Genomic DNA, 27,971 nt, shown 5'->3' on the forward strand with positions numbered 1-27,971 from the left:
CATCTTGTATGAGCCATACCTCAAGAGACGTCTAAAGTCACAGGAATGCTCCCTTTGTCTGTCCATTTTCATATTGCAAAGTTGTCTTTTGAGCAGTCATCCTACCAACTCCCTGGGCAATGCCTAGCTAACTCTCATCTAATATGTTTTAATCATGAACTCCATCTCCCATCAGCCCCAGCCAGTACAGCTAATGGTTAAGAATGATGGAAGTTGTAGTCAAACTGCATCTGGACGGGCACAGTTTCCGCTCCCTATTTTAAAAGGTCGCGAAACGGAAGCCAATCAGACAGAAGAGGCTAGCACAAGACCCAATCAGACCATGAACGGGAACGTCCTCACTTAGTGCCGGGAATAGGCAAGAAACTAACTTATTAACTAACGAAACTGTCCAGCCAATAGCCGCCAATCAAACATCTGAACCTCGTCGCGAGCTCTCTTTCACACGACCAACAGCGATTGATGGGCGGGGTTTGTCTATTTCGTCCTCAACCATTGGCAGGCACTGTAGCCTCAATACGGAAGGGCGACCTAACGCTGAAAAACCCCATACGTCGCTAACGTGAGGAGCGGCCAATAGTGGGCGAGGCTTGGCCTTGCTCCCTAACCAATGGCAAGCGCTGCTACCTCAGGCCGAGATTGAGCGCACGAGTAAAAGCCGGAGACGGGAGGAGGGGCAGGACTAGGATTGCTCGTGCAAGACTTCCATATTGATGAAGAGCGAGTAGTTGGGCGGCGATTGTTTTCTCACTCCAACCAATAGCAGGCGTTGCTACCTCAGGCAGGGAATGAGCGCGCGAGAAAAAGCATGAAACTTTCATAGCCTCACTAGTAGGCGGGGCTTGCTCTTCCTCCCGAGCAATGAGAGGCGCTACTACCGGGAGGCGGGGGGCGGGGAGAGAATTGCGCGCGAGATAGTTTCCCGTGATTGTGGGCAGTGGGCGGGGCTTGTTTTCCTTCTCCAACCAATGGGAGGCGCAGTTACCTCAGCCGCTACTGATCTTGTGGCGCTGAGGTACCCGCCCCTTTCTTTCTCCTCAGGGTGGTCCTGGCGCGGTTCTGAGGCCTAGCCTCTGCGAGCCCGCCTCGTTTGCCTTCCGATGGATCCCGCCGAGGCCGAATTCCTGGCCGAGCGGGAGCTGGTCACCATCATCCCAAACTTCAGTATGGACCGGATTTACCTCATCGGGGTGGGTCGGCCGCGAGCGGAATGACCCGCGCGGATTTTTTTTGGGGGGGGGACCTGACCAACGATTTTGGACTGGGGAGGGGGAGTCCGAAGAGAAACATTATGGGATGGAAGAAAAAATGGATGAGTGAATATGGGGAGCGGGAAAGAGAGGGAGGGAGTTAAGGGGGCGGACGGGATGCCCCCAAAGGGGAAAAATTGATGCTGAGGGAAGGAGAACAGGAGAGGCCGGGGGATTGCTGTGGGAAAGGATTTGAGGGTTACAAGAAGGGGAGGAAGAATTGGCGGGGGAAGGACAGAATGGAGTGTGTGTGGGAAGGTTGGGGTTTATTAATAATAATGTTGTATTAATAGCAATGGCAGCACTAAGTGACCAGAATGAAAAAAAGAGGCTGGGGTGGGGAGAAACACACCCAATCATGCTCATTGTAATCGCGTTAAACCCCCCTTTTGCACTCTTGAGGCACCTGAAGAAAGGAAACAGTTAAAAAAATCAATCAACACCCTAACATAACAAAAACAACTGCCACTTAAAAGAAAAATTAAGGATTTGAAAACAAAGAGTAAACAGTTCTTTGAATAACATGAAGCAACCACGAAGGAGGAGACTTGTGGGCCCATTTAGAGACATAAGGGTTGTATCCAGTTAAATTCTCAGAGTAGGCCTAAGTTAGGCATGCTCGTTAATTTCAGTGGGTCTGCTCTGAGGAGAGCTAACATTAGATACAGCCCTAATACATTTATTATGGATTTATTTATATGCATTTCTAGCCCGCTGTTAACCATGCAGTGCCTAGACAGGTTACATAGGCTTAAAACAACATGCAAGCCACATAGCTCATAACAACGCTAAACTACCTTCAGACCCCTGGTGCTCAACTGGCAGGTTGGGATCCTCTACTGGGTCACAAGAGGAGCGCTACCAGCGCACAAAGATGGGGATCTCCAAATGCTTGTTTGGGTTAAAGTTGGGTCCTGGGTCTGAAGAAGCTGAAGACTACTGAATTAGATTGTATCCAGCAGCGAGTACAAAACCAGCAGCAACACTGCAGAGGAAGTGATCCTCTGAATTTATCCTCTATCCCAGAGGCCTGTGCAAAAAAGTAGGTCTTGTCCTGCCATTGAAAAGTATCCAATCATGGAGCCAGATGCATTTCTGAGAGGAGTGCGGGGGGGGGCACAACTTGGAGGCCACTCCATGGAAGGCCCTTTCATGCACCAACCTCCACGGACACTTGAGACTTTTCCTTGTCAGTGGTAGAGTGCATATTGTATGCAAAAGGTCCCAGATATTATTCTGAAGCATCTCCAGGCAGGGTTGGTGAAGACTCATATGTGAAACCCTGGAGGGTTGCTGCTACCCAGTGCAGTCCTTGAGCTAGACAGTACTTGAGCTTGATGTGCCAGTTGTATAAGACAGCTTCCTATATGCCTCACTGTGAATGTATCATTTAGGGGGATTTGGGCCCCTTTAATCCAGGGCTGCCTGTAGAAGTGCCTCTCTGGCTGGCTATCAATCTAAAGCAGAGGCAGAAGTGTCGGCTGATACCTCCAGAATGGATGGATGTAGGTAAGAAAAACAATCACATGTAAGTAAGGTGTTAATTGTGAGTGGCCTCTGATAGTAGAGTTGGATCTTTGCGGCTTGAGTTGAAGTTAGGGTTTTCAATTGCTAAAAGGTATTTTAGCTGTTTTTTAAATTAACTGGCTGTATATCCACATCCATTGCTGCATCTCAATATAGTTTTCACCTCCAAAGGTGTATAGTTGTGAGATGATTGCTTATTGATGCCAAGCCGGACTCTGCCTAACTTGCTGATTTGTGCTATTTACCCACCAGGCTTTTTGAGTCTTGATTGAGAATGGCTTTTTAGTGGAGGTGCTGATTTCCTTTAGGAGCCTTAGTTGTACTGTTAACAACTCAGCATGACAACATACATGCTAGACAACAGATACATGTTAATAGCCTTCCTTGTTGCTGACACTTAATGCAGTGTTTTGATCAGATGATTCTTCCTGCAGGATTAATAGATAAAAATTTTCCTGGGTGCAGGAAATTGCAGCATCTTCTTCTTTGTAAATCATATCTCTTTTTGATTGCCTTTTAGAAAAGCTGGAGCAAATCCGGGATCAGGAACGCAAAGAAGATACTTTTACTCCAATGCCTAATCCGTTCTACATGGAATTAACCAAGTTGTTGCTGAACTAGTGAGTGTTATTTATTTAGAAAACTTATCCTGATGTTCCATTGTATTTGCATAGCTCAGGGCAGCTTACAAAAGAACTAAACATCATAAAAATTGAAAGAGGCTCATCGCATAAAAGCATTCATAGAATCATAAAATTGTAGAGTTGGAAGGGGCCTATAAGGCCATTGAGTCCAACCCCCCCTGCTCAGTGCAGGAATCCAAATTAAAGCATCACCGACAAGTGGCTGTCCAGCTGCCTCTTGGATGCCTCCAGTGTTGGAGAGCCCACCACCTCCCTTGGTCATTGGTTCCATTGTCATACTGCTCTAACAGTGAGGAAGTTCTTCCTGATGCTCAGTTGAAATTAGGCATCCTGCAACTTGAACCCATTATTCTGTGTCCTGCACTCTGGGACGATTGAGAAGAGATCCTGGCCCTCCTCTGTGTGGCAACCTTTCAAGTACTTGAATACTATCATATCTCCCCTCAGACCTCTCTTCTCAAAGCTAAACATATCCAGTTCTTTCAGTCTCTCCTCATAGGGTTTTGTTTCTAGTCCCCTGATTATCCTCATTGCCCTCCTCTGAAACTGTTCCAGTTTGTCAGTGTCCTTAAAGTGAGGTGTCCAGAACTAGATGCAGTACTCAAGATGAGGCCTAACTGTTGCCGAACAGAGAGAAACTAATACTTCATGCGATTTGGAAACTATACTTCTGTTAATGTAGCCTAAAATAGCATTTGCCTTTTTTGCAGCCACATCTCACTGTTGGCTCATATTCAGCTCGTGATCAACAACAATCACACTGTATCACAACAGCCAATCACATTTTTAAAAAAGTCATTTGCCTGGCAGGACAAACACTTGCCTGAACAAGAAAGCTATAACCATTTGGCAAAAACAATAAGGGATGGACCCAAATGGATCTCAGGGGGTATGGTATGCTTATTATAACACAATTACCTTGTTCTCACTGGCAAGATTTTTGATTGACAATTCTAATATGGGTAGCACGCAAACAATTAAGGGTCATAATTGGATTTAAATCTGGAAACCAGCAGGGAACATTCAATGCAAATTATCTAGAGTGCTTATCTAATGCAAATGTTTGTATCTGTTAGTGTGGTGCTTGACCTTTGGTAGTATGTATCTCATATGTAACCTTTATAGCTTTAAAACTAGGTTGAGGCAGAGTTAAATAGAATTAAATATCCTCATATGGATAATGTAGAATTCAGTTCATCCAGTGGCTAACATGCAGCTTGTTTCACTCTGTTGCTTGTTTTAGAAGCTGGTCAACGTTGCTTATGTCCAGAAATCTATGAATTGAAATATGAAGTGACCATTGGTCTTGTATTGCCTATTCTAGGACATAGGAAACTACCTTATACTGAGTCAGAGCATTGGACCATTTAGGTCAATATTGTCTAGACTTTAAAGAACCTAGAGATGCCAGGGACCATTTGGACCATTTGCACGCAAAGCAGATGCTTGGTATAGTCCTTCATGATTCTAATCAATTTCCCGTCTCCATTAGTGCTGCAGACAATATCCCAAAGGCAGATGAGATCCGAACATTGGTTAAGGATACCTGGGACACTCGAATAGCAAAACTCCGGTTGTCTGCAGATAGCTTTGTCAGACAGCAGGAAGCTCATGCCAGGGTAAGAGAAATCTGTGGTCTGATCAGTTTAGCAATGTAGTGCATGAAATACATGAGTAGTGCATGTTCAAGTAGTGCCCTGTGGGAGTTCCCTAAATTGGTAGTAAAAAAGTGAGAACGGTTTCCTAGTTAGCAAGGAATGGCAGCGGAAGGTCTCAGTTTATTGTGATCTGATTGCAGGTTTTCCGGCAGTGCTTTATCCTGCAAGCATTGTAAAGTCTTGTGCATAAATGTTTATAAGTTTGTTTCCACACATTATGGATTATGGCACTGTGTCTTACTTCTGGAGTGATTATATGCATTAACGCTGCCACTATATACAGCGCCATGGAGCTCAGATGAAATGCATCTCCCTCCTGCTTGGGCGCATGAAGTAAGCCTACCCTTGAAATATGAGTGCACATTTGTGGATGTGCTCTCTTAATCTGTAATGTGTGAAAAACCTTATGTTTTCTATTTGGGTTGCCTATCTAGATGATAGACATGTATGAATGTTGAGTATTTGCAACAGTTCAGACACCTACAGCAGCCTTCCCCAGCCTAGTACCCTCCAGGTGTTTTGGACTACAACTTCCATCATCCCTAACCATTGGCCATGCTGGCTGGGACTGATGGGAGTTGTAGTGCAAAAGTGGAGGGGTACCTGCTCAGGGAAGGCTGCACTACAGGCTTTTTTCATGTGCTTGGTGTCCCGATACTGGTGGAAGTCAACATGTGACTTCCAAATTCTGTGATCAGAACATCTAAATTGGAATACTCCAACTGAATTGGTAGACTATGTTTGCTGTAGTCCTATTTTGAATATTGGGATCATTTGTCAAGACTGAGAGTCAAGAAGAAAATAAGGGTAAAGGTCAGGGGTGCTTGTAATTTTTGGGATGTTGCTGGACCCCTACACCCATCAGCCCCAGGCAGCATGGCCAATTTTCAGGTATGATGGAAGTTGGGAGTCCAGCAACTTTTAGAGGGCCATGGGTTCCCCACCCCTTCCCCTGGTTAACAAAAATACTATCTAAATTTCCTGTGTTTTTGAAACACATTGCTTAAATATCACTAAGCCATTATGTGAACTAGAAATTTGTGCACTGAAACTCAGAAGGGTGCAGCCAGATTCCATTATTTCCAGTGTGATCTTATCACTATGTAAAATCATACAAAACTTGTGAGTATTGTCTTGTAACATCTGTTCCTTGTCTCTTATAAGCTGGATAATCTGACTCTTATGGAGATCAACACCACTGGGGCTTTCCTTACTCAAGCTTTAGATCACATGTACAAACTCCGTACAAATCTCCAGCCTGGAGAGAGTGCCCATTCCCAGGACTTTTGACAACAGAAATCTTTCATGAAATGGGCTTTAAGCAACCACCTCTGTGACACATTGGTCATCAGTACTCCTATAAAGTTGTATCGAGAGCAAAAACTGAATGTCAGGACAAATTTCAGTATAACATTTCTGATGGTATCTGCTTGTGGGCAAGTAATGGAATATTAAGGCTGATCCAATCTGCCAGCAATACAGAGGAGTGTGCACGTGTCCTCAGTTGGGGTGCACGGCCTCTTGGTACAACGGCTGTTTTTGGCAAACAGATGCTCTTGGCCAACACTTCCAGCTCCTTTGTGACTGTCATTCCAAGATGAATTAGCTGCAACTCTTTGCTGCTGTCTTGCTTTACTCTCAGTCTAAAAGTAGAGGAAAATAAATTGATTCTTCTCCACAGGATCCACTTCCTCAGTGGGCCCTTACCTTCAAATGCCTCTGGGAAAGAAGACAGAATGAGACTATTTTAAACACCTGGCTGCACAGCGCTCCTGTGGGCCTGCCTGCGGAGTGATGTTTAACTGCTAACCCATCTCTCCAGCAGGGCACTATGCTTCCACTGTGATATCACTTACTGCAGTCTTATTTGTCAGCTGTCCTCAGAGATAAAGGACCCTCTCTGGTTGCTTTGACAGCAACCACTGAAGTGGACTGCTTTTGTATATGTGTGTCTGCTGAAAGGGAAAACGTGCCTTTTTTTTGTTTTTCACAGAGTAAATCACATTGAATTGTTTTGCGTGTCTGCTTTTTGTCCCTGCTGTGGAGACTCTTAACTTTCTAAAGCCAGCCGCTTGCTGTAGTTGGAATCTATCCATTTTAATTGCATTGACATCAGTAGGAGCTGAAGGGAGGAAAATAGTAATAGAAGGGTGCAGTCTAAATGGTATTATGTTGAGACTTGTAAATGAGGCAGGTTCTTGTCGACTGCAGGAAAGGTACCTTTTTTAGACCAACACATTGACCTCTGCTGTCTGGGGGGATACTTGATTATTAAAAGCAGTTTTTAAAAAAGTATTTTGCTTTTGTACCTTTTAGTGAAATGTTTGCCAAAAATTGAAATGTTTGATATTTTTATAATGCAGAGCCCTGATGCAAGTTCATCCTATTACTTTTCTCCTTTGTTACTGCACACCTTTTTCAGTGTTGGTGTGAAATCCCAACAAATGGATCCTCTCCTACAAGTAATATGCTCTGTGTTGCAAACTGAAATTATTGTAGATGGGGCTAGATATCCCTTTGCCTGTCTTCAGAGTATGTCACTTTAATCTGATTTTAACCTGTAACAGTCTTCACTTAATGTGAGGAATTGCCAACTATTTTGCTTATTCATGCACAGATACATGGTTTCTAACAGTGCATCCCTTCAAATGGCATCTTGTACCATATTTCATGCTCTCCAATAGTACCTAGAGCAGTCTTGTGAGCTAGTTTGGTTTAGTGCTAGCTTTTGAAATTCTTGTCCTAGGTTAGCTGTGATTATTCTAGCTTCTGGAAGTTTTGAGATTGCCTGGTCAGAGTAATGGACTAGTTTAATGTGTAGTTAGGAAAAATGGCTGAAAGGTGCCTTTCATAGTGAATGCTGTATAAAATGTTCAGTTGTACTGCAAGGTTTGATCTGTGTCTTTAAACATAGTTAGTGCTTCAGATTTGAATTTATACAGTCAGTGCAGTTTCTATCCACCATTGGGGCTGGGAAAATAATCCTTTGTCATGATTTAGGAACATTTTATTTTTTGGATGTTGTCAGAAATTACAGCAATATATTCATAAATACCTAATTACTACATTCAACAAATATATTACATTACATTTAATTCAAACAAGTACACTTAAAACAGGTTTAATTTGTCTCACAGCATCTAAACTGCCCCAGCAGGTCTGGGCTTTATTATCCTGCTCTCCCCCTCATGCTCTGTGCTTAGTTGCTTGAGAAATTCTGCACATTTTACAACAACCAATCAGCATGGCCCTGGGGGCAAGGGAGAGCAAATAGGTGTTCTGAGAATTGAAGCTGTGGGCCAGGAAGTTGGGGATGGGTGGGTCGGCGGGAGAAGGAATTGACTCCCATCGTTATAGGGAGGAGAAAAGGAGAGAACATTTTGAAAGATGAATTGCTCCAAGGTGGGATACTGTAGTTTTCATACTAGCACCTCCTAACTTTTCTGCTTTTTCTTTCTTTTCTTTTTTTGCATCATATGAGGGAAAGACATATTTCAAACAATGATGCAGACTTGTTCTGAATGGAAATTATGGCTGATCTGGCAACATGTGTACCACCGTCTGAATCTGAATTTGAATTCAACAGAGTTTGACTAAGCGCACATTCATTCTTTACTGTTGTATGTAGATATATGGAACTCAAGCCAATTGGCTCTCATGTGTGTCCTTAAACAGCACATGCTGGGCTTGTAAAGTGAAGCAATGTGGTGCAAACATCTTCCCAGAGAGTATAGCCCACATTCCATGCATTTGAAAGAAAAGATAACATAGTGCAATTAAGTTTAGAAGAATGAGTGCAACGGCCTGCTACTTTCTATGCCCATCTCCCACCCACCCATCCTACCCATTGGCAAACTAGGAAGCAAAAGCTGTGATTGACACTGACTTGAAAGACCCTGCTACTGCAGCAATTTGCTAGATGTGGTATGGAAATATCAGCCAAATTGCCCTCAGTTAACACTCAAATCTTGATAGCTTGAAAGCAGGTGTCAAATTATTTGGACAGAAATAAATTAGAGCCATTACTGTTTATCCCATCTTTGTTCCCCTAACACTTTCCTAAGATTCTTAAAGGCAGTGTAAATTATGACCCCCACCTCATTAGGTGTATTTGACATTCTAGCTTGTTGCCTTCTCACACAGCTAGCTTCTGTCAATACTTTACAGAAATACTTTACTCTGGTCATATACTGAAATCTGAATGGCCAGAATGAGCACTGAAGCTACTGAAAAGTCAGTTTTGCTGTGGTCCCTATTTTGGATAATTTTCAGTTGACCTAAAGGGGTGGAGGGTGGGGGGATACAACACTTTTTCAAGGTATACTTTTGCTTTCTGCTTTTTTGGTAAAACCTATGTTATGGAATGAAATGGCATTAACAACCAACAAGTAACTCTTTTTTCTTTGAAGGCCAAATGGATGATAATGTTCTAACATTGTTCAGAGGAAAAAATATAGATTGAATTACTTTTTTCTGCTCTTTTCTCTCATGCTCCAATAGAGCCGATTGTCTCAGTACATCAGAGAAGAATATTCAGAATCCTATTACAGAAAATGGCAGCTTTAGCTGTTTGAAGGATCACTTGCTAAAGTGAAAACAACCACCCTCTCTTTCCGCATCCAGGAAAAGAACGTTCTGTAACACAGGCCCATGAATTTCCTTTATGTTCCTTCCTTGTTATAAGATTCTGGAGGATGGCCAGGGCTTTGGTATTCTTAAGGGTTGCATAGCAAAGGGAATTTTGGCTGGTGTAGCTTTGTCACACACTGGTGAGGAAACTGCACCAACTGAATTTACTTCTAAGCAGCTATTAAAAAATATAGAAGCATTGTCTTCCTTCGCATCTGGCCACCACAGAGTCCTACAAGAGCGCACCAACTTGCCTTTCATTGTCAATGTTCAGAGAAAAATAATTTTCAATAGTAACAGCAAATAAAGCATTGCACATAAGCTACTAAAATAAAACTGAGAATGAAATTGGTGAACCTTGACTATAAAGGTGCTACAAATCCCAGGGTTATATTATTCTCCCAGTCAAAATATTGTGCTTTTGCCAAACCTTGTCTGCAAGAATTGGTTGGTGAGGACTTGAATAGTTAAGGCAAAGGGGAAACCATTTTAAACTTAGATGGCTGATCCTTGCGTTATGTATATGATCCCCTCAAGCGTGAAAGGTGGATGTATGTAAAATGTTGTACCTGCCCCTTTAAAATACTCATTCTAGGCTTCCTTTAAAGGGACATGGACTAATTTTACAACAATGCTTTCCACAAAAGGCTGTTGTAGCCAGACTGATGAACAAAGCAAAATCAGAAGCTGCTCTACTAGACAAGGCTTTAAAAAACAAAACAAAAAGCTTCGAACTTTTCTAGAGCAGATGTTTGCAGACCAAATATCAATTGTCACATGGCTATCTAGCTTATCCATCTTGCCTCTTACTTTCTAGTGCTGCCAATTTGAGAGTTAAATTCATGAATCGCAGGGAAGAACAAAGCCACTTGCTAGAAAGCTGTATTGAAGAAATTTGTATTAAAGTATCATTTAATACTTACACATGGAAAGAAAATGCTAACCCAAACCAGCTCTTGATAACCACACAGAGGCGTCTTAAATTTTGGCAGTAGCTACATGAGCCAAAGATGACAAGAGATACCTATTCAAAGGTCATGTATGGTCTTAGCAGGCATTCTGCATCAATGACTTGAGTAAAAACAAACAAAAAGTATTACCTGTATAAGTACAAGGCTGAGGCCCTCTTCACTTTGGACCTAGGAGCACAGGACCTATTTTTAGCATGTGTGATCCCACACTGCAAGGGTGCATGGCGTGCGAATAACGTGACTATGTGGGTAAGCCAACTGAATCCCATGCAATCTGCACTGCCATTCAGGGGTGAAAGACCTATGGAATCTTCCCTGCTCCCATGATTTCCTGTACATGCGCATCCTTACAGGATGGGACCACACCTTGCCAGGAGTAGCTTCCATGCTGCTGGGTCTGTATGTGAAGCAGGTTGGAAACAGACAGATTTAGGCACACATCACAAGATTTTTCTTCCTTTGTATTAACTGTTTACTGTTTTTGGAATAATCTTTTTCTTCTTTGGAAGCCTCACATGTGATTTTAAGTGGTGTTGATAAAATGAACAAATACCAGGTTTTGTTCACTAAAGTTTATAGCGTCCCTAAAATCTTGGGTCTCTTTAGACTGAGATCTTGTTCTCTCAATAGCAACCAATCATATGACATTCAGTATTCCAAGTGCTTGAAGAAAAAAATGGGCAGGGGACAAAAGGAGGAAAGAAACTCCAGTTGCGCAAGAGAATTTACTGTACCAGAAACTGATGCTGCACTTTGCAAAATACACAAGTGACAGCACGTGCCCCAGTGGAAAGCTTTTTCCTTAAAATTCTTTTAAAAAACATTTCAATATTTTTTCATGTCCTGACCAGCAGCAGTACAAACACTAAAAGCAAGCTATCTTTTTGCCAAAAAGAAAAAAAAGCAGAAACATATTGAAAATGGCAAGCTTTTTATAACAATAATTAAAGTAATAAAAACATACAAAACATTTTTAAATATATACACAGTACAAGGCTGAAGCACCTTTTTTTTTACTCTTTAATTGCAAAATCTTTGTATGAAAATTCTACCCACTGGGGTACATAATCTATGTGTGTTGTATGTATATCACTGTTCTGTACATCTTCCCCTCCCCAGTAATAAAAAGGTACCTTCAGTTTATTCATTCACTTTTATTTTTCAAGTGAAGTGCATTTCCAGCAAAAAGCTGATTGATGCATGGGAAGTCAAGTTTGGAAGCTGCATTTTCTTCTGCTAGGCCTATTACTCTGCAGATAATTATGTATCCAAAATATCCAGTTCATTCTAACAAAAACTGATGTGTACCTGGTCTCCTCTTGAACTGAGAAACAGTGTAATTCAGAACAAATAAAATGGACAGATCCCAAAGTATAACAATTAAACTAATATGGCAACAAAAAGGAGCATATGTATGGAAATGATCCCGGCCCCTTCAACAGGAGGTGGATGTTAGTGTCATCGATGGAATCTCTGGTTTAAAAACAAGGTTTTTGAAAAAGGTAGGAGAGGAAGCAGAAGGAAAATAACCCTTTCAAATTTAACCCAAACTAAAGTTCTTCTGTAAGTTACTCGCAGAGTTAAAAAGATTTCAGTTGCATCTTTTCAAGAGATGGGTTTGGATTTTCCTGGATTCCACAGTCTGTTGCTCCATGCATGGCACATTCTCTTTTATTTTTAAGCTTCAAACCTCCCAGTGAAAAATATTAAATATTCCAGGTAATAAAATAGATTATTATTTCTATACTATATGTTCGGCCTAGTACAAGGGAGTGTCACCTGGGATACCCCTTGAAATAACTTCTAGACCACTGCATTGCAGGCAATGCAAGGCACTTTCTCAAGTGATCTAGTTCGGCCTGAAGTCGTTCTCTTTCAGAGACAATCTTCTGCTTCTGGTTCCTTAGTTCCTGCACAGGAAGAGAAGAGACATTTCAAGTAATGTGATTTAGTATAATCACAATAATGGCTCAGTGCTTCAGGAACCAAGTCCAGTCACAGAACAGAAAACATGACACTAGAACTCAGATGCAAAATATGTTGAATCCACACTCACCGTCATAGTGTGTGATAGCTGTTCTGCAGTCAGGCTGAGACTGTAGTGCTGGGCTTCCAAGCGTCTGCACTGGGTTTGCAGCACTTGGCGTTCTAGGTTTTGCTCTGCAACCAAATTTAGACTGTTAGTCACCTCTTCCAGACAAGGTTTCTGAAAAACGCATGCCACATTCATTAGGCTATTCTGTAAAAGTCAGTGCATGGACTTGCATACTAAATTGGCACATTTGCTAAGTTGTAGATCCAAAGATTCAGAAGTAGTCTGCTGGCCTTTTAAAAAAACAATACTAAATTCCTTGTCCTCTTGATTAAACAAAAGTATAGATTTCCAAAACCTGGAATCATGCTCCTCACGTATTTGATATACCTCTAACCTAAATTAATGAATGCTTCATACCAAGAGACTAACATCCTTGAATATGAATGTTCAAGTATATTTACTTTCCATTCAAGAATACCATATTTCCCCCTTCAAAGAAGGAAAGAATACCAGCACTTGTCTATTTGCCAGGGATGGATTGTCTCTGGAAGCCTATGAGGAGAAATGTTAACCAGAAATGTAAGAACAGGGATGTTTGCTTCATCACCGCAGATGCCAATGGCCTGTTTTATACATAAGCCATATCTTAGTTTAGTGCAAATGCATGAGCATAGAGGCTCCTACAGAGATTGCGGCTGTGGTTCTGTCGCTGTGCTGAGCCATGGTTTGGCTCAGTGTGTTGTCTGAACCTGGCCTCATGGTTTAGCTCTCCTTGGACAAATCATGAGCTGTAAATCATAGAACAAACCTTAATTACAGCTCATTGTTAGCCAGTTAGCTTAACTTCTGTCCCTGGAAAACTGGTAGAAAGTATTATTAAAGCTAGATTAACTAAGTACATAGAAGAACAAGCCTTGCTGAAGCAGAGCCAGCATGGCTTCTGCAAGGGGAAGTCCTGTCTCAGTAACCTATTAGAATTCTTTGAGAGTGTCAACAAGCATATAGATAGAGGTGATCCAGTGGACATAGTGTACTTAGACTTTCAAAAAGCGTTTGACAAGGTACCTCACCAAAGGCTTCTGAGGAAGCTTAGCAGTCATGGAATAAGAGGAGAGGTCCTCTTGTGGATAAGGAATTGGTTAAGAAGCAGAAAGCAGAGAGTAGGAATAAACGGACAGTTCTCCCAATGGAGGGCTGTAGAAAGTGGAGTCCCTCAAGGATCGGTATTGGGACCTGTACTTTTCAACTTGTTCATTAATGACCTAGAATTAGGAGTGAGCAATGAAGTGGCCAAGTTTGCTGATGATACTAAATTGTTCAGGGTTGTTAAAACAAAAAGGGATTGCGAAGAGCTCCAAAAAGACCTCTCCAAACTGAGTGAATGGGCGGAAAAATGGCAAATGCAATTCAATATAAACAAGTGTAAAATTATGCATATTGGAGCAAAAAATCTTAATTTCACATATACGCTCATGGGGTCTGAACTGGCGGTGACCAACCAGGAGAGAGACCTCGGGGTTGTCGTGGACAGCACAATGAAAATGTCGACCCAGTGTGCGGCAGCTGTGAAAAAGGCAAATTCCATGCTAGGGATAATTAGGAAAGGTATTGAAAATAAAACAGCCGATATCATAATGCCGTTGTATAAATCTATGTTGCAGCCGCATTTGGAATACTGTGTACAGTTCTGGTCGCCTCATCTCAAAAAGGATATTATAGAGTTGGAAAAGGTTCAGAAGAGGGCAACCAGAATGATCAAGGGGATGGAGCGACTCCCTTATGAGGAAAGGTTGCAGCATTTGGGGCTTTTTAGTTTAGAGAAAAGGCAGGTCGGAGGAAACATGATAGAAGTGTATAAAATTATGCATGGCATTGAGAAAGTGGATAGAGAAAAGTTTTTCTCCCTCTCATAATACTAGAACTCGTGGACATTCAAAGAAGCTGAATGTTGGAAGATTCAGGACAGACAAAAAGAAGTACTTCTTTATTCAGCACATAGTTAAACTATGGAATTTGCTTCCACAAGACGCAGTAATGGCCACCAGCTTGGACGGCTTTAAAAGAAGATTAGACAAATTCATGGAGGACAGGGCTACCAATGGCTACTAGCCATGATGGCTGTGCTTTGCCATCCTAGTCAGAGGCAGTATGTTTCTGAAAACCAGCTGCCGGAAGCCTCAGGAGAGGAGAGTGTTCTTGTACTCCGGTCCTGCTTTCAGGCTTCCCATAACTGGCATCTGGTTGGCCACTGTGAGAACAGGATGCTGGACTGGATGGGCCACTGGCCTGATCCAGCAGGCTCTTATGGAAAGGGCTAAACCATGAGGTCATGCTTAGCTCAGTGCAGCAGTAAAATGACTAGGGAGGGAGCAATGCAGTGGTGAGCTCTTCTCCTGGAGCCCATGCTTGCCTATTTGCACTCAGCCATGGTTTGGCTTAGCATGACATGCAAACCAGGCCAATAACAATTTTATTTATTTATTTATTTCATTTTTATACCGCCGCATAGCTGAAGCTCTCTGGGCAGTTTACAACAATTGAAAACATTAAAAAAAAATTTAAAACACATTTTTTAAAAAGCAATTAAAAAAAAACATGCTAAAATGCCTGGGAGAAGAGGAAAGTCTTGACCTGGCTAGATCTCTAGGACAAAAAGCTCTCTTCTGATCTTGATAAAGAACATATAAGCAAGTGTTTAAACAGGAAGCGCTAAGATTGGAGCAAAGACTACAAAGCGATAATCTTCAATTTTGTTCTCTGTATCACTAAAAAAACACAACTCAAGACATTAGTACAAGGAACCTCCTGAATTGGTGAGTTTACCTTCTATATGTTCCTGGTAAGCCTCAAAGATTGCTTCAATCCCATGCCACTTGGTTCTGGGGTACTCCTCTTCCTCCTCCTCTTCCTCTGAGTCAGAAACCTTGTCATGTTCTGGGGGGATGAAACCCTTATGCTGGGAATCTTTCTGGCCATTCTGCTGTGGCAGAGACACCCAACTTGAGGTCTGCAACTCCGGAATGTTATAATGGATAGAGGCATCAACTTTGTGGTTCTGCTCTGTGGAGTGCGCCATTGCATTTCCTAAAAGGCAGCATGCAAGAGCTGAAACATCTGCATCACAAACATGTTCCTCCAACAATTATTTTGCTAATTTCTGTGCCAGGACCATCTCTGCTCCTACTTCAAAATACTTATGTAAAGTTTCCCATCTCCCCACTTACACAGCCAGGGTGTGAATTACTCAGATTTTTTGGGGGGGAATGCAATGTCACTCTGGGATGAGAACCAGATGGTTGTAAGCGCAGCCGAACGCCCAGCCACAGGGGCAGATCAGTTAAGCCAAAGCAAGCAAATAAGCCTAGACACACATGATGCCAGGGTGCTGGGGGAAGCAAGAAGTAATTTTCTCTGCAGGAAAATCTCTGCAAAAAGTAATTTTGCATCAAACTCTTCAATCCATCCTTGCAATTTGCTCCAATATTTGTGCAGAAGTAGTTCCAGCTGTCACCCGCAGGGAGCTACAGAGATCAAGACCCCATTGATAGAGTCTGTGCACACTCATGTGAAGAGCAAAAAATGAAAGGGAAACCACTGAAGAATTCAAGGGGGGGGGCAAAAGACTTGTCAGAATTATGGAGCAGTCAGAGGCAGAGAAAAATCTAAGACCCCAGTTGACCAAGCTTAAATCAAGTTCCTAACAAATATCCCACTTTCAAAACAGGACTTCTTGAAAGGGACATTAACAGTTTTAACAATTTCCACTCAAGGAAATATTTCTTATTTCAGAGGAAAGATATGTCAGTAAGATTAATGCTCCTTGTTCACCGCAAGAGACATTTTCAGGGGATTTTACTCTCTCTTTCAGAGCTAGTCAGTGAAAGCATTTATGGTCCATACTGTCAGCTGCTAAATTCCCATCTTGTATTGGATGCCTTAATTTTTTAAAAATTCCGTTTCCCACCAACAGCTGCTGCCTACACACTGCAGCAACTTTATATTCTGTCCACTGAAATTAATGTGCTTTTCACTAAGTGAGCTGTATTTTCAGTGCATTTCATAAAGTTATCATATTTACTACCATCTAGTGAAAATGATCAGGCTATTCTAGCAATAGAAGGAAATGACAATGCTGAAAATACTAAATGTCAGTAAACAGTTTATGTGGGCATACAATGTTTGTCAGGAATGAATTAGGTTGGGACCTATACCAGACAGTCCGCCGATTCTGTTTTTCCACAATGGCGATTTTTAAAGGAAATATTTTTTCTTTGTTATTGGAATGCACTATGCATTTCCCCCCACTGGTTTTTCTAAGCATTTAAACTGAATTATGTAGAGGAATTATAAATTGGCTGAGATGATTTTTCAGTTACAAATTTGGCCTGTCTAAAATGAATCAATGCAAAATTTGCAAGTGCAAAAAACTAAGTGTAAAAGTTAAGCAATCAGAAGATAGACTGCAAGGTTCTGCCTTCATTTGGACATGGAAACCAATCCCAAACTGGGCTCTAAATCTGTCCTCACTAGTCAAAGTCCTCTGTATTTCCCCAGACACTCAATCACATACACCTCTGGCAGGATGCTATCGCTGCCTGCCTCCATTTTTGTTTCCTACATATTTTAATTACCTTTGTGTTTCTGCAATGCTTTCTGTGTGGACTGCAATACAGACTCATGGAATTGATGTGCAAACTCCTCCGCTATAAAGGGCTCCCATGGCTTGTTCTTCCCATTCATACTGTGCGACAACGGCACGGGGATGTCCTTCGGCAGAGAACCTCGGACATAATTAAGGATGCTCAGGCTTTTCTTGGCCGTGTGCCCGTCACTCAACTTAGGCTTCTCAATGGAGACAGGAACTGGCTCCTTGGCTCTTGGACACTCGTGCAGCCTCAGCTGTTCCATTCTGCTGGGCTCAGCTGCCTTTTGAGAGTCTGGCAGCAAAGCAGCAGCAATGCTGACTGGCTTCTCTGAATCCACAGCAAATTGCTGTACTTGTGGCTCTTTGGGAAAGAAAGAAAAAGAAACAAAGTAACTCAGGGCAACTACAGTGATGCTTCTGGATATAAATTCCCTTTGTAAAAAGCTGAAGGACTGAACAAAAGGGTTCTGAAAAATAAATTACCATTTGGCACTCTGGAGTTGATATTAATTCACTGGCAATAAGGAAGAATAACAAAAACATAGCTCGAGATGGGATACATAACTTGGGTGAATATCTGAGCTTTTGCTCCCTAAAATAGGAACCCACACTTCCAAAAACCCCTCACAATGCCTTTGATGACATATTGCCGTGTGCAAATCGGGACTTGTACTCTGGTTTGCCCCTGTACAGACCTGAAAGATCATTTACATCATCTGGGGAAATTCTTACTCATGGCACTGCATCCTACAGAATATCCTTGGGTGGTGACCCCCAAAAAGGCATTTTCTGCTGTTGCCCCTGTACTACGGAATGCCCTTCCCTCTGCCCTATGTGAAGCAGCAATCCTCAGTTGCTTCTGATGTCTTGTAAAGACTTAATTTTTGCCAAGGCTTTCCCTAGCCCTTAAGACTGGACCCTGTTTTATGTATATAAAACATTTTGAATCTCTGTTTTATTTGCTTTTATACTGTTGTTTCTAGGTTGTATTTTTGTTTTATTGGATATTGGTTTTATACTAAACACAGTGTACAGCGCTTAGAGATTTTTGAAATATTGAGCATTTTAGAAATGCTTTCAAATAAAAATTAGAGGCAAATACCTGCCATCAAAGCAGAGTGTGCACTATCCTGCAGTGTAGGCAGTTCCTTCTGAGCTTGCAGCTCCTGGCACTTGCCTATTATCAGGGGTTATTAAAGAAGCAGTTGGAGATAATGAGAGACAAGGGACGTTTTTGCCTTTCGACATATCTGTAATGTCTGACAGCAGCTGCAACTCATGGCATGCTTACCTGGAAGTAAGCCTCATCAAAAACCAGTGGGACTTACTGCTGAGTAAATGTGCACAGGTTTCTAGGAACTACACCACTTGCTCTGCTTTGCAAGATAAAGAAGGATGCCCCTGTGTTATACACAACGATTCTGGCACTCAAAACAATGTTGCCCTGGACTTAATCTGCCTGGCCTACCCTAGCGAAAAGTCACAGAGAAGGATAATCAAGCCCATCAGGATGTCTTTCAGCCTCAAGAAGCCCCAACCAAGCCCGTCAACCCCTTGCTGTTGCTTACCAGCTTGGACAATGCTAGGGCTGTCCCGTGGGGAAGTTTTGACTGACATTGCCGTGGAGGCACTTTTTTGTTTCATGGCATGGAACATCTCCGCCAGCTTCTCTTTATCTGCAAAATGGGAAGCAGGGAGTGAATCTGCCTTTTGCTCAGTGGCCAAATGAAAAGATGCAGGACTGGTATGCAGCTGTTCCTCTTTGTTTCTGGCTAGTACAAGTGGCTCATGTTTTTGCTCTTGACTCTAACAAGAAACTCTAATAACTTAAACTTAACTTAATGTTTATGTTGCTCTTAAAAAGTTACCAAAGCACCACACATACACCATCACCATAAACCTTGAAGGTGAAGATGTAATCTGAATAATGGACTTCCTAGTAGTTCATAGCTCATGCTCTTCATCACTGTGCTACACAAATTCTACCAGGCGGTTCTTAAGACAATGCAGAGACAATGCAGACTTATCAGCTGTGGGGCTGAGAGTGGTTGCCATGCTGGCCAAAGGCCAGATCAGCAGCTTTCATAACATGGGCTGGTGATGCAAGTTGAGGCTTTCAGAAGCCAAGTGGCCTACAGTCCAATTTCCAAGAAGGCCCATCACACCATCCCTGAGCCTGATATACAAGATGCAGATCTGCATAATTTTTTCTGACCAAAAAAATCTGCCTTCCTCTGATACAATGGCTGGACTATAAACTGCAGTTCATAAACAGGTTCCAGGAGATGCAGCACTGAGACATTCCTCCAAATGGCCGTTGGGCTTATTAGCCATTCTGAAACCTCCCTCGCGTATCAGTAGTTTGGAAGATCTACTGTCCCGTCCTCCCCAATACCTTACCTTTCCTTTTCTCAGTGGTGATGTGGGTTAAATTGAAGGTGGTGAGAAATCTTTTTTTCTCCTCAAAATTTGGGCTGTTGTTCATCTCATCAGGGCTGTAACGTGTCGAGAGCACAAAACGCGGAGAGGGCGTCTGGCGTTTATTCTGGACAGTTGGTGGTGAGGGGCTCCGCTCTCGCAACATTCGTCGGCGTTTCCTCCGTTTTTGAGTCAGGAGCTCCTCCTTCTGTTGTTGGGTGGTCAGTCCAAAAAGCTGTAGGAATTCTAGTTTCTGAAAGAGCGAGGAGGAATGCACATTAGGACTGTTTATCATCAACCAGTGCATCCATGTTATCAGACTTTCAGATCTAGCTTTCTTAATGGGGGTGTTTCTTTTTAAAGAAACCACAGGAAGGCTTCACTGTTCAGTCAAGGATTCTCTTTTTCAAGAGAAATACCTAGCTGTCTGATTTCTTCTAGTACATCAGCTGCAGAGGAAAGGAGGTAAGTTATCAATGACCTATCCAGATGTTGGACAATATTCAGGCAACCACACACGCAACAAATGTAGAATGTACCTGTGCTTAATTCAGGGGTGGGCAAACTTTTTGAAGTTGAGGGTTGCATTCCTTGGAGGGTGGAAAGAGTGGTTAAACACAGTTAAGGCATTCCCCACCCCCCAAAATATCAGCCAACCATTTAAAAAAAAATCCTTCTCTTGTAAGTGAAAATTTGCTGTTTTGAGGACTCTTAATGATTTAAAAGGGCTAATAGTTTGTATGGGTGCCCATTTATAGTGAAGGAGGGTGGGAAGAGGATGCAGCAACAAAAATGTTCTATTGGTGCTACCTCCTTAATAAAAAGTAGTTACAGACTGCAAATTCATTTGAGTCTACCCACTCCTGTTGGCTTTTCTCTTTTCCCGCTCTGTAACTTGCCCTCTTGAGACTGGGAAGGGAGCGACTGAAACATCCATAGAGGTGAAGGAGAAAGTGGGAAGAGTGTCACTCTTTCCCACTTCCTTCTTCAACTTTATGAACTTTTCAAGGAGGAGGTCGGCACTGAGTCTACTGATCCTCCTCCAGGTTGGCACTCAATCCACTGATCCTCAGACTGGCAAAATACGTAGAGCTGAAAGTGGAAGGGAGAAAGTGTCAAGGATCTGTAGTGTTGATATGAATTTGCCTTGAGATCATTTATTTTTGGTACTTTAAAGGTTCACAATTTTCAATTCAAGCATACTTGCTTGAAGAGGCTGTTAATAGCTTTGTGTAGGCAACATTCAGATCTTGGTTTTAAGTTAGCAAAGGACAGCGACATCATAAGGAAAAGCAAACCCTGCAGCTCTTATCTGACATGGTCAGACTTGTCAGCTCACACAAACAAATCACTATGGACAATCAGAATTTGTCCACAGCATTATGTGGATTGAGAGGTGGACTTACCTCTGAGGAGGTGTCTAACTTTAATGGGGGTTGCTCTGCAACACAGCGCAGGTGGGCTCGCACTTCCTCTTCATCGCTCTCATCATAGGAGTCATCCAGATCATAATAATAACCTGCACAAAAGGCAGAGAAGGCAAATGTGAACCCTGTTGCAAGCTGCCAGTCTCTTGCTGAGCACTACATTTAGTTGCTCTGTGGCTAAGCAACAGGATCAAGTCTGTGACGGAACATACTTCAGAGTGAAAGCTGGGCCCTGCCACAAGAACTGTTTGCATCCTACTGGGCGGTTCTCATGAGCAGCTGAATGAACAGTCATTACTATTCTCCGTGCATAGGCAGAGCCAGGTAACATTCTAGGAAGGGCAACAGACTATATTCTCTGGCCACCTTATTCAGGAAAGATACCTGCCTGTTGTGCAGATACACCATCTGGAAAAAATGGGCACAGAATCTTATTCAGGTTAGCATTTATTGTGCTCTTGCAAAAGAAAGAAATTATGCAAAATGAGATCAAATTTAGCCAGCACTTTTTTTTTTTTAGTAGAAAGGAAAAGCTCGAGAGGCAGGTGGGTGAAATCCAGCTGCTTATGCAATGCAAGGGACTGTGCAGCGGCCCCTTGGATGTATAGCTTTTGAGCCTATAAACGGAGAGAGTTGGCTGGGAATGCCCTTGTCTTCTGAAGCTCCTGTGACACAGGGAGGGACCAGGCTGTCTTGTATGCTGTAGCCTCCCACAGTGGAAACTTTGCAGAGCCTGTGTGCCAGACTCACCTTCCCCATGAAATGCTTTGCTTTTCTCCTGTTTGCCAGTCCCATTCTGGTTGTATATTCCAGATTAATATTTAAAGCTGCTTTATTAGTCTCCGTTCATCATTTATTAATAGGGCCTGTCTTGGGAGACAGCGGATTTACAGAGCAGCTCAGACTGAAGTTCAAAGCAGAACACAGTGGGGAAAGGAAGCAGCCTGCTCCCCTTGGAGGGTCAATCAGTTTCCTGAGAGATCAATGATCTAAATTACCAGGGCTTAGGTAACCCCTCCCTCAAAGAGGCTGGTTTTCCCTTAAATGTGACACACTTGTTACTAAACATTACAAATTCAAGTCATGTTTGTAATTCAGGACAAATTAGACAGGTAGCCTATAGGAGGGCCTTTTTGCAAATCAAGAAGTAGAATATCCCAGCTCTGAAGGCCTTTTACTGATCATTCAGGCAGCAGTGCCCTTTAAACTTCCTTTGGTGGAACTCCCTCTGAATAAGGAGAGAACTCAGCTTTTCCTGGTCACCACACAATGGGATTCAAATGGAAGTGGACTGCTTGAAGGGTTTGACACACGTAGAATTTACATTAGATTAGTAGAGATTAGATTATCAATCTCTAATAGAGGACCGCTTAAAAATTGTTATTATATTAAGCGATGTAACATTTTAATAAATAAATCAATAGTAACATGATGCTTGCAGGAAAATGTTCAGACTGAAAGTGACAAAAGCTGCTGTTCGGATATATCTCCAGCTCAAAATGGGAACTGATGAGAAAAGTGAGTTGCTGAATTCAGTTTAAGGAACTTCAATATGCCCATTAAAAAAGCCTTAAACACCTGAAGTTTGCTGTACTGCTTGAAAAACAACAGTATGGAAACGAGTTCACAAAATGTGCCCTTGCCAAGTCCACAGCCAGAGAGAATGGATGGCATCTGGAGGCTAGCAAGGTCCATGCTACCATGCTGGCTTTTACCAAATCTGAAGGTACAAACCAAACCATACAGCTCTGCTGTACGGACTCTTTGGCAAAGACACCCTTCACCTCTGGACAATACACAAGAACAGAAAAAGCCCTGAAGCAGGATCACACTCATGGCCCCTCTAGTCCAGCATCCTGTTCTCACAGTGGCCAACCAGATATCCTAGCAGATATCCTTGCTCCCTCCCTAGTCATTTTACTGCTGCAATGAGCTAAGCATGACCTCATGGTTTAGCCCTTTCCATAAGAAGAGCCTGCTGGATCAGACCAGTGGCCCATCTAGTCCAGCATCCTGTTCTCACAGTGGCCAACCAGATATCCTAGCAGGAAGCCTGAAAGCAGGACCTGAGGGTAACAGCACTCTCCCCTCTTGTGATTTCCAACAACTGGCATTCAGAAGCACACTGCCTCAGACAGTGAACAGTATGTGAAGGCAACAAGCACTTCCCTTTGCTTTTTTGCAGTTACATTATTGAGCGCTCTCTGTAAGGTGGCAGCACAAGATGACTGATACTCCTTCCCAAACTGAAGTAATTTAATAATCCTCTGTAGCCTTGCCTTTCTAGGAATGCTTGGAGGTCCACGGCACTAGATATATTTATTTTATTTAGACAATTTGTACACCGCTTAATTACAGTCATCTAAGTGATGTGTACTAGGAACAATATGGGTTAAAACTGTAAAATCAGAATACAGTTTAAAGGCCTGCAGGGATTTAAAAAAAAAAAAGGTCTTTGGTAGGCACCGGAAGTTCAACAGGAAGGGGGCCTGTCTGACCTCTCAACTGGAAAGGAGTTCCATAAAACTGGGCTCACGATACGGAACACACAACTCCTGGTGGATACCAGCCATGCATCTGAGCCATGGGAGAGCACTAACAGTGACTCCCCCAAAGACTTCAGTGATCAAGGTATCTCTGCAATATTCTAGATACAAGTTGTTAAGGGTCTTGTAAATGAAACAGAAGAACCTTGAACCTGGCCCAGTAGAACATGGACAGCCAGTGCAAGCTTTTAAGCACAGGAGTTATACGATGTCCCCATCAACAGTCCAGCTGGAGCCTCTGGGCCAGGTTCCAGAGTGGCCCCATAAAAAAGCCCACTGCAGTGAGTGAGTCTAGGGGTTACCTATGCGTGAATCACCATGGCCATATTCCTGTCCAAGAATGACCACGGTTGACATACCACCTGCAGCTGGTGAAAGGCACTTCTAGCCACTGAGGTCACCCGAGCCTTCAGCGGCAAAGCTGGATCCAGGAGCACCCTGACCTTTCAACAAACAGTCTTGTGTACTGACCTTTCTCCTGGGCTTCCCTTCGCCTTTTCTCTTCCAGGTCCAGCTTGCTGACTAGCTTCCGGTGCTGCTGCAAGAATTCGTCGTAAACATACATGGGGTCATGGCTCCTGGGGAGTGGATGCCTATAAGGTGAACCTGGCTTGGCATTCAAGCTCATGTCAACAAACTGTCCACCTTGTGAGAGTGATGCCCTCTGCTGGTTCAAAATGGTCTGGGTGGACTTCTCCAGGTCTGCTAGAGAAAAAGCATGGGGAAAGCTGCCATGCTCTGGTCCCCCAGGCTCCCTGGAAGGCTGGAACTTGTCGGGGGCTTCTCTTTTCCTGGCTCCTTCTTCTAGTTTCTCTGGACAGTAGACCCGCTCAACCTTCACAAGGGGAATGGCTTGCCGGCTTGACTCGTACTGGGTGCCATGGCTTGGGAGAGGGTGGCTTTCCTGTATCCTTCGGGGTTCAGTGGTGGTGTCCATCAAAGAAACAGGGTTCCAGAGGGAAGTGGGGACAGGATGATGCTGCGGCTTAGGGGAGATAAGTGGAGGGGGGCCTCCAAAATGCTGTGGTTGGTCTCGGCTAGTCTGTTCAGGGCGGTTTGGTCCCGATCTGCAGAAAGGATGGATGTGGAATTAATTAAAGCGTGCAAGAGAAGTTCTACAAATAATGCTTTTCACTGCTGCTGAAGGGCATTCCAAATCTCTTCTTGGCATGTCATTTGGCAAAAGGTTCCGTGGTCAGAAAAATGACAGGCTGCTCTTCATGGTATCCTTTTTAACATGACTGAGGGGGCGTTAAATTTCTGTGACTGTATATTTAATTTTGTGTTTGCTGTTTCATCAATGCATTTGTTATGAACTGCTTTGAGTACACAGCAAACAGGAAGGTACGTTATAAATAAAGTGACTGGATAGACTGACTGACAGAGCTGTAATCTTGTGCCTGCCTTTAATACGTTGTGCTGAGATATTAGAGAGCCCAGTTTCCACACTGTGAAATATTCTGCCCTCTGCTATAACTGAAGAAGGCCTGCGCAGTGAGTTCCAAAAGCAGAAGAGCCAGCCTGGAGCATCACTCTTTTTTATATATAATGCTAACCACTGGAGGGCAAGTATGGCCAAGGTATGTGTGCTCCGTTGTGCTTGTAGGAGTCTGGCATTGGAGTGACACCTAGTGGCTTCTAGATTAGCTGCAGCAGAAAAGGTAAGAGGAATCATACGCATGCCCTTTGTCGACACTCCTGTGCTTCTCATTTCCATAGCACTCTTCTGCATAAGGATTGCTTTATAAGTCTAACAGATACACCCTCACCAACAATCCAAGGCAGGCAGTGACTTCCTCAAGGTCACTCAGTGAGTAGTGGAGACTTGCCTATCAGGGCAAAAGAGGCACTGCCCCACCAATCTCTGCCTGCCCTCAGCCAGCCCCCCATCTGCCTTCTTACTTACAAGCAGTCCAGAGGGTGGCCTTTCTTGTCTGCCTCCTCCTCCTCCTTAGTCTCAGTGCTGCCCCTTGCAGAGCTCAGCAGGGAGGAGGGAGATGGGGGCAAAATGAGAATGAGTTGGCTCTGCTTGTCATTGGTTCTGGCTTCCACCCTACCAGTCCCAAATGGGCACCAGGCCCCACTGTCAGTGAATTTCATTGCTGATTTGGATCTTCCATCTGTAGAAATGTGCTCAGTTAAGGTTTGATAAGATATTGCCTCTCAAAAATAGATCCACAAATAAAATACACGAATTAAAGTTAGAGTCTTTTAGTTAACGGGGATATTGTAAGCACTGGCAAATCCAGTGGGGCTTAAGGAGGTGGCACTGTTGACACTAATATCAGCACCTGTCACATTCCTAACCTTACCTTTCCTATGGTCTTCATTTCTGGAGATGTTTCTCAGCTGATGATGTTTGATTAACCAGAAGGATCCTAAATGTACCTTCCATTTTTGTCAACCAGGCCAATTTTCTCCTGAATAACCCAGTTGGGTATGCAAAAGCTCAGTTGCCTTGTATTTCAGACTCAAAACTGGGGGTTTGCAAATGGTGGAACATCTGCTACAAGCAGTGAGGTATTGGTTACATAATGACAACTGGCCTATCCAGATTATTATATTTTTAGCATAATTTACTGGTTTTGTGGTGATTGCATTTTCCCCAGCATCCAAACCCAACATTCTGTCATTGGAAAGGTGAAAATTTCATCACCACCTGCAGCTAGTGAGCATCTATTATAACGCAATTGCATTGGGGAATGTGGCTAAAACGCTGGAAAGGTCTATCCTCAGTCTGACTGAGCCTTGACTCTTGAAATTCGCAGAGATCCAGAGCTCATTAAGAGAATACTGCCTGCGGAGGCTTTTTTGCTGTCGCTAACACAAGTACAGACCTGTTGAATCAGATCAAAGGTCTCTCTAGTACATTATTCTGCTTCCCACAGGGGCCAGCCAGACGCCTCTGGGAAGCCCACAAGCTGGACGTGATAGTCAGTTGTGGCTGGTGGCTCTGATGCCAGTGGGGCAGTGGAATCCGTTCCGGGTTTTAGTCTGTTAGTCTGAACTTTCAAGGAGCTGTCCAAGGTGCTTTCACTCAGAGCGAATTCCACTGCCCCACTGACATGGAGCCATCACTGATGACAGCAATAGCCCTCTCCTGTTGTTGTTCCCCTGCAATTGCTGTACAGGGACTTGCTGACCTCTGAACATTCAGGTTTGATACAGCCATCAAGCAACCCATAGAAACATAGGATTTTAGAGCTGGAAGGGATCCTGGAGGCCATGTAGTCCAGTCCCTGCTGAAAGCAGGAAACATGAAACTACTTTCTCTTCCACATACAGTTGCTGGGGATAGGCTGATCTGGGTGCGAGTCTTGCCAAGACCTGGCTCTTTCCACCTGGCCTGGAGGGCAGGGCTCTTGTTAGAAGCGGCTCTTGGGAGGCACATGTTGTTTGCCCCAGATAAACTATTTTTGCTGTTTTTCAATTTAGTTGTTCTATTGTTAATATGAAACCTTAGTTTTAATCATTATTATTGTTTAATCTTGGTGTAATATTGATTGCATTCATATGATTTCTTTTGGCCTCCTGAAGTATTGCTTCTTTGACTATTTAAATTTTTCTGGTATGTCCTACAAATTGTTACTGAATTATCTTGAAGTGTTACTTTAATGTGCATTGTTTTATTAGGACAGTGTTGTTTGCGAGTTGCTTTGAGCGGAGCTTACAGTGGGAAAGTGATGTACAAATAAACATGATGATGATGATGGGAGCCCTAAGTGCACCTTTCTATCACTATCCAGACCAGTAACTCTAACTTAAAGTTACTTACACACTCACATGGGCTCTGCGGAAGTTCAAAATGAGCAAAGTCCCACCAAAAAAAGCCTTACACTCCAGTGGCACAATGGGAATGACACCATGAAATTCGTGGTAAGCAACTAGTAAAAGGTCTAAAACTGTTAGAAGGATAAATATTGCATGTGCTGAAGCTGTGCATTTAACAGTTTTCCACTCCAGAGCACTGGGGCCCCGGTCAGCGGAGCATCAAGTGCTGCCTCAATCTGTAATGCGGCTGCTGAGGAGGCAAAATCCCGGGTACCCATGTTTGCAGAGGACAACATTTAAGGTTGGTCTATCTGGAAAAGGATGCTGCTGCTTCTGTCCCCAACCCAAGCTCTTGAAGCATGTGCATGTATGCGTGCATGTAATGATGTGTGTATGTAATATATAGAGATGCTCTTGTTACTCTCTCCAGCTAAACTTCTGAAGTGTGTG

The 27,971-nt window shown here is 43.1% G+C and overlaps 2 protein-coding genes across 11 annotated transcripts in view; one reads left to right on the forward strand and one right to left on the reverse strand.

Annotated features, from left to right (window-relative positions):
• Positions 1-693: 693 nt before the first annotated feature.
• On the forward strand, positions 694-11,822 carry GINS2 (GINS complex subunit 2). Of its 3 annotated transcripts, XM_061594432.1 has the most exons (6): positions 694-781; positions 1,042-1,190; positions 2,645-2,759; positions 3,298-3,397; positions 4,914-5,040; positions 6,244-7,093. In XM_061594432.1, exons 2-6 carry the CDS (start codon positions 1,101-1,103, stop codon positions 6,367-6,369), a joined length of 558 nt encoding a protein of 185 aa, XP_061450416.1. In that variant the 5' UTR covers positions 694-781; positions 1,042-1,100; the 3' UTR covers positions 6,370-7,093. The 3 variants fall into 3 exon arrangements, with proteins under 3 accessions (XP_061450416.1, XP_061450417.1, XP_061450418.1); XM_061594433.1 differs by lacking the exon at positions 694-781 and having other exon boundaries at positions 964-1,190; positions 6,761-7,093; XM_061594434.1 differs by lacking the exons at positions 694-781; positions 6,244-7,093 and adding an exon at positions 9,580-11,822 and having other exon boundaries at positions 967-1,190.
• GSE1 (Gse1 coiled-coil protein) overlaps positions 8,086-27,971 on the reverse strand; it is a 428,843-nt gene continuing 408,957 nt past the window's right edge. For 7 of the 8 annotated variants that reach the window (XM_061594423.1, XM_061594431.1, XM_061594426.1 and 4 more), the window contains 8 exons: positions 24,222-24,817; positions 21,184-21,296; positions 19,760-20,030; positions 18,928-19,035; positions 17,346-17,720; positions 15,538-15,798; positions 12,736-12,839; positions 8,086-12,589 (listed from right to left, as the gene is read on the reverse strand). In XM_061594423.1, the coding sequence (XP_061450407.1) occupies positions 12,455-12,589; positions 12,736-12,839; positions 15,538-15,798; positions 17,346-17,720; positions 18,928-19,035; positions 19,760-20,030; positions 21,184-21,296; positions 24,222-24,817 (1,963 nt within the window). In that variant the 3' untranslated portion in view covers positions 8,086-12,454. The remainder of the gene's footprint in view (positions 12,590-12,735; positions 12,840-15,537; positions 15,799-17,345; positions 17,721-18,927; positions 19,036-19,759; positions 20,031-21,183; positions 21,297-24,221; positions 24,818-27,971) is intronic. The other variant, XM_061594424.1, reaches the window with a different exon arrangement.

The sequence above is a fragment of the Rhineura floridana genome, chromosome 13, assembly GCF_030035675.1.
Source record: "Rhineura floridana isolate rRhiFlo1 chromosome 13, rRhiFlo1.hap2, whole genome shotgun sequence".
Classification (NCBI taxonomy): Eukaryota; Metazoa; Chordata; class Lepidosauria; order Squamata; family Rhineuridae; genus Rhineura; species Rhineura floridana.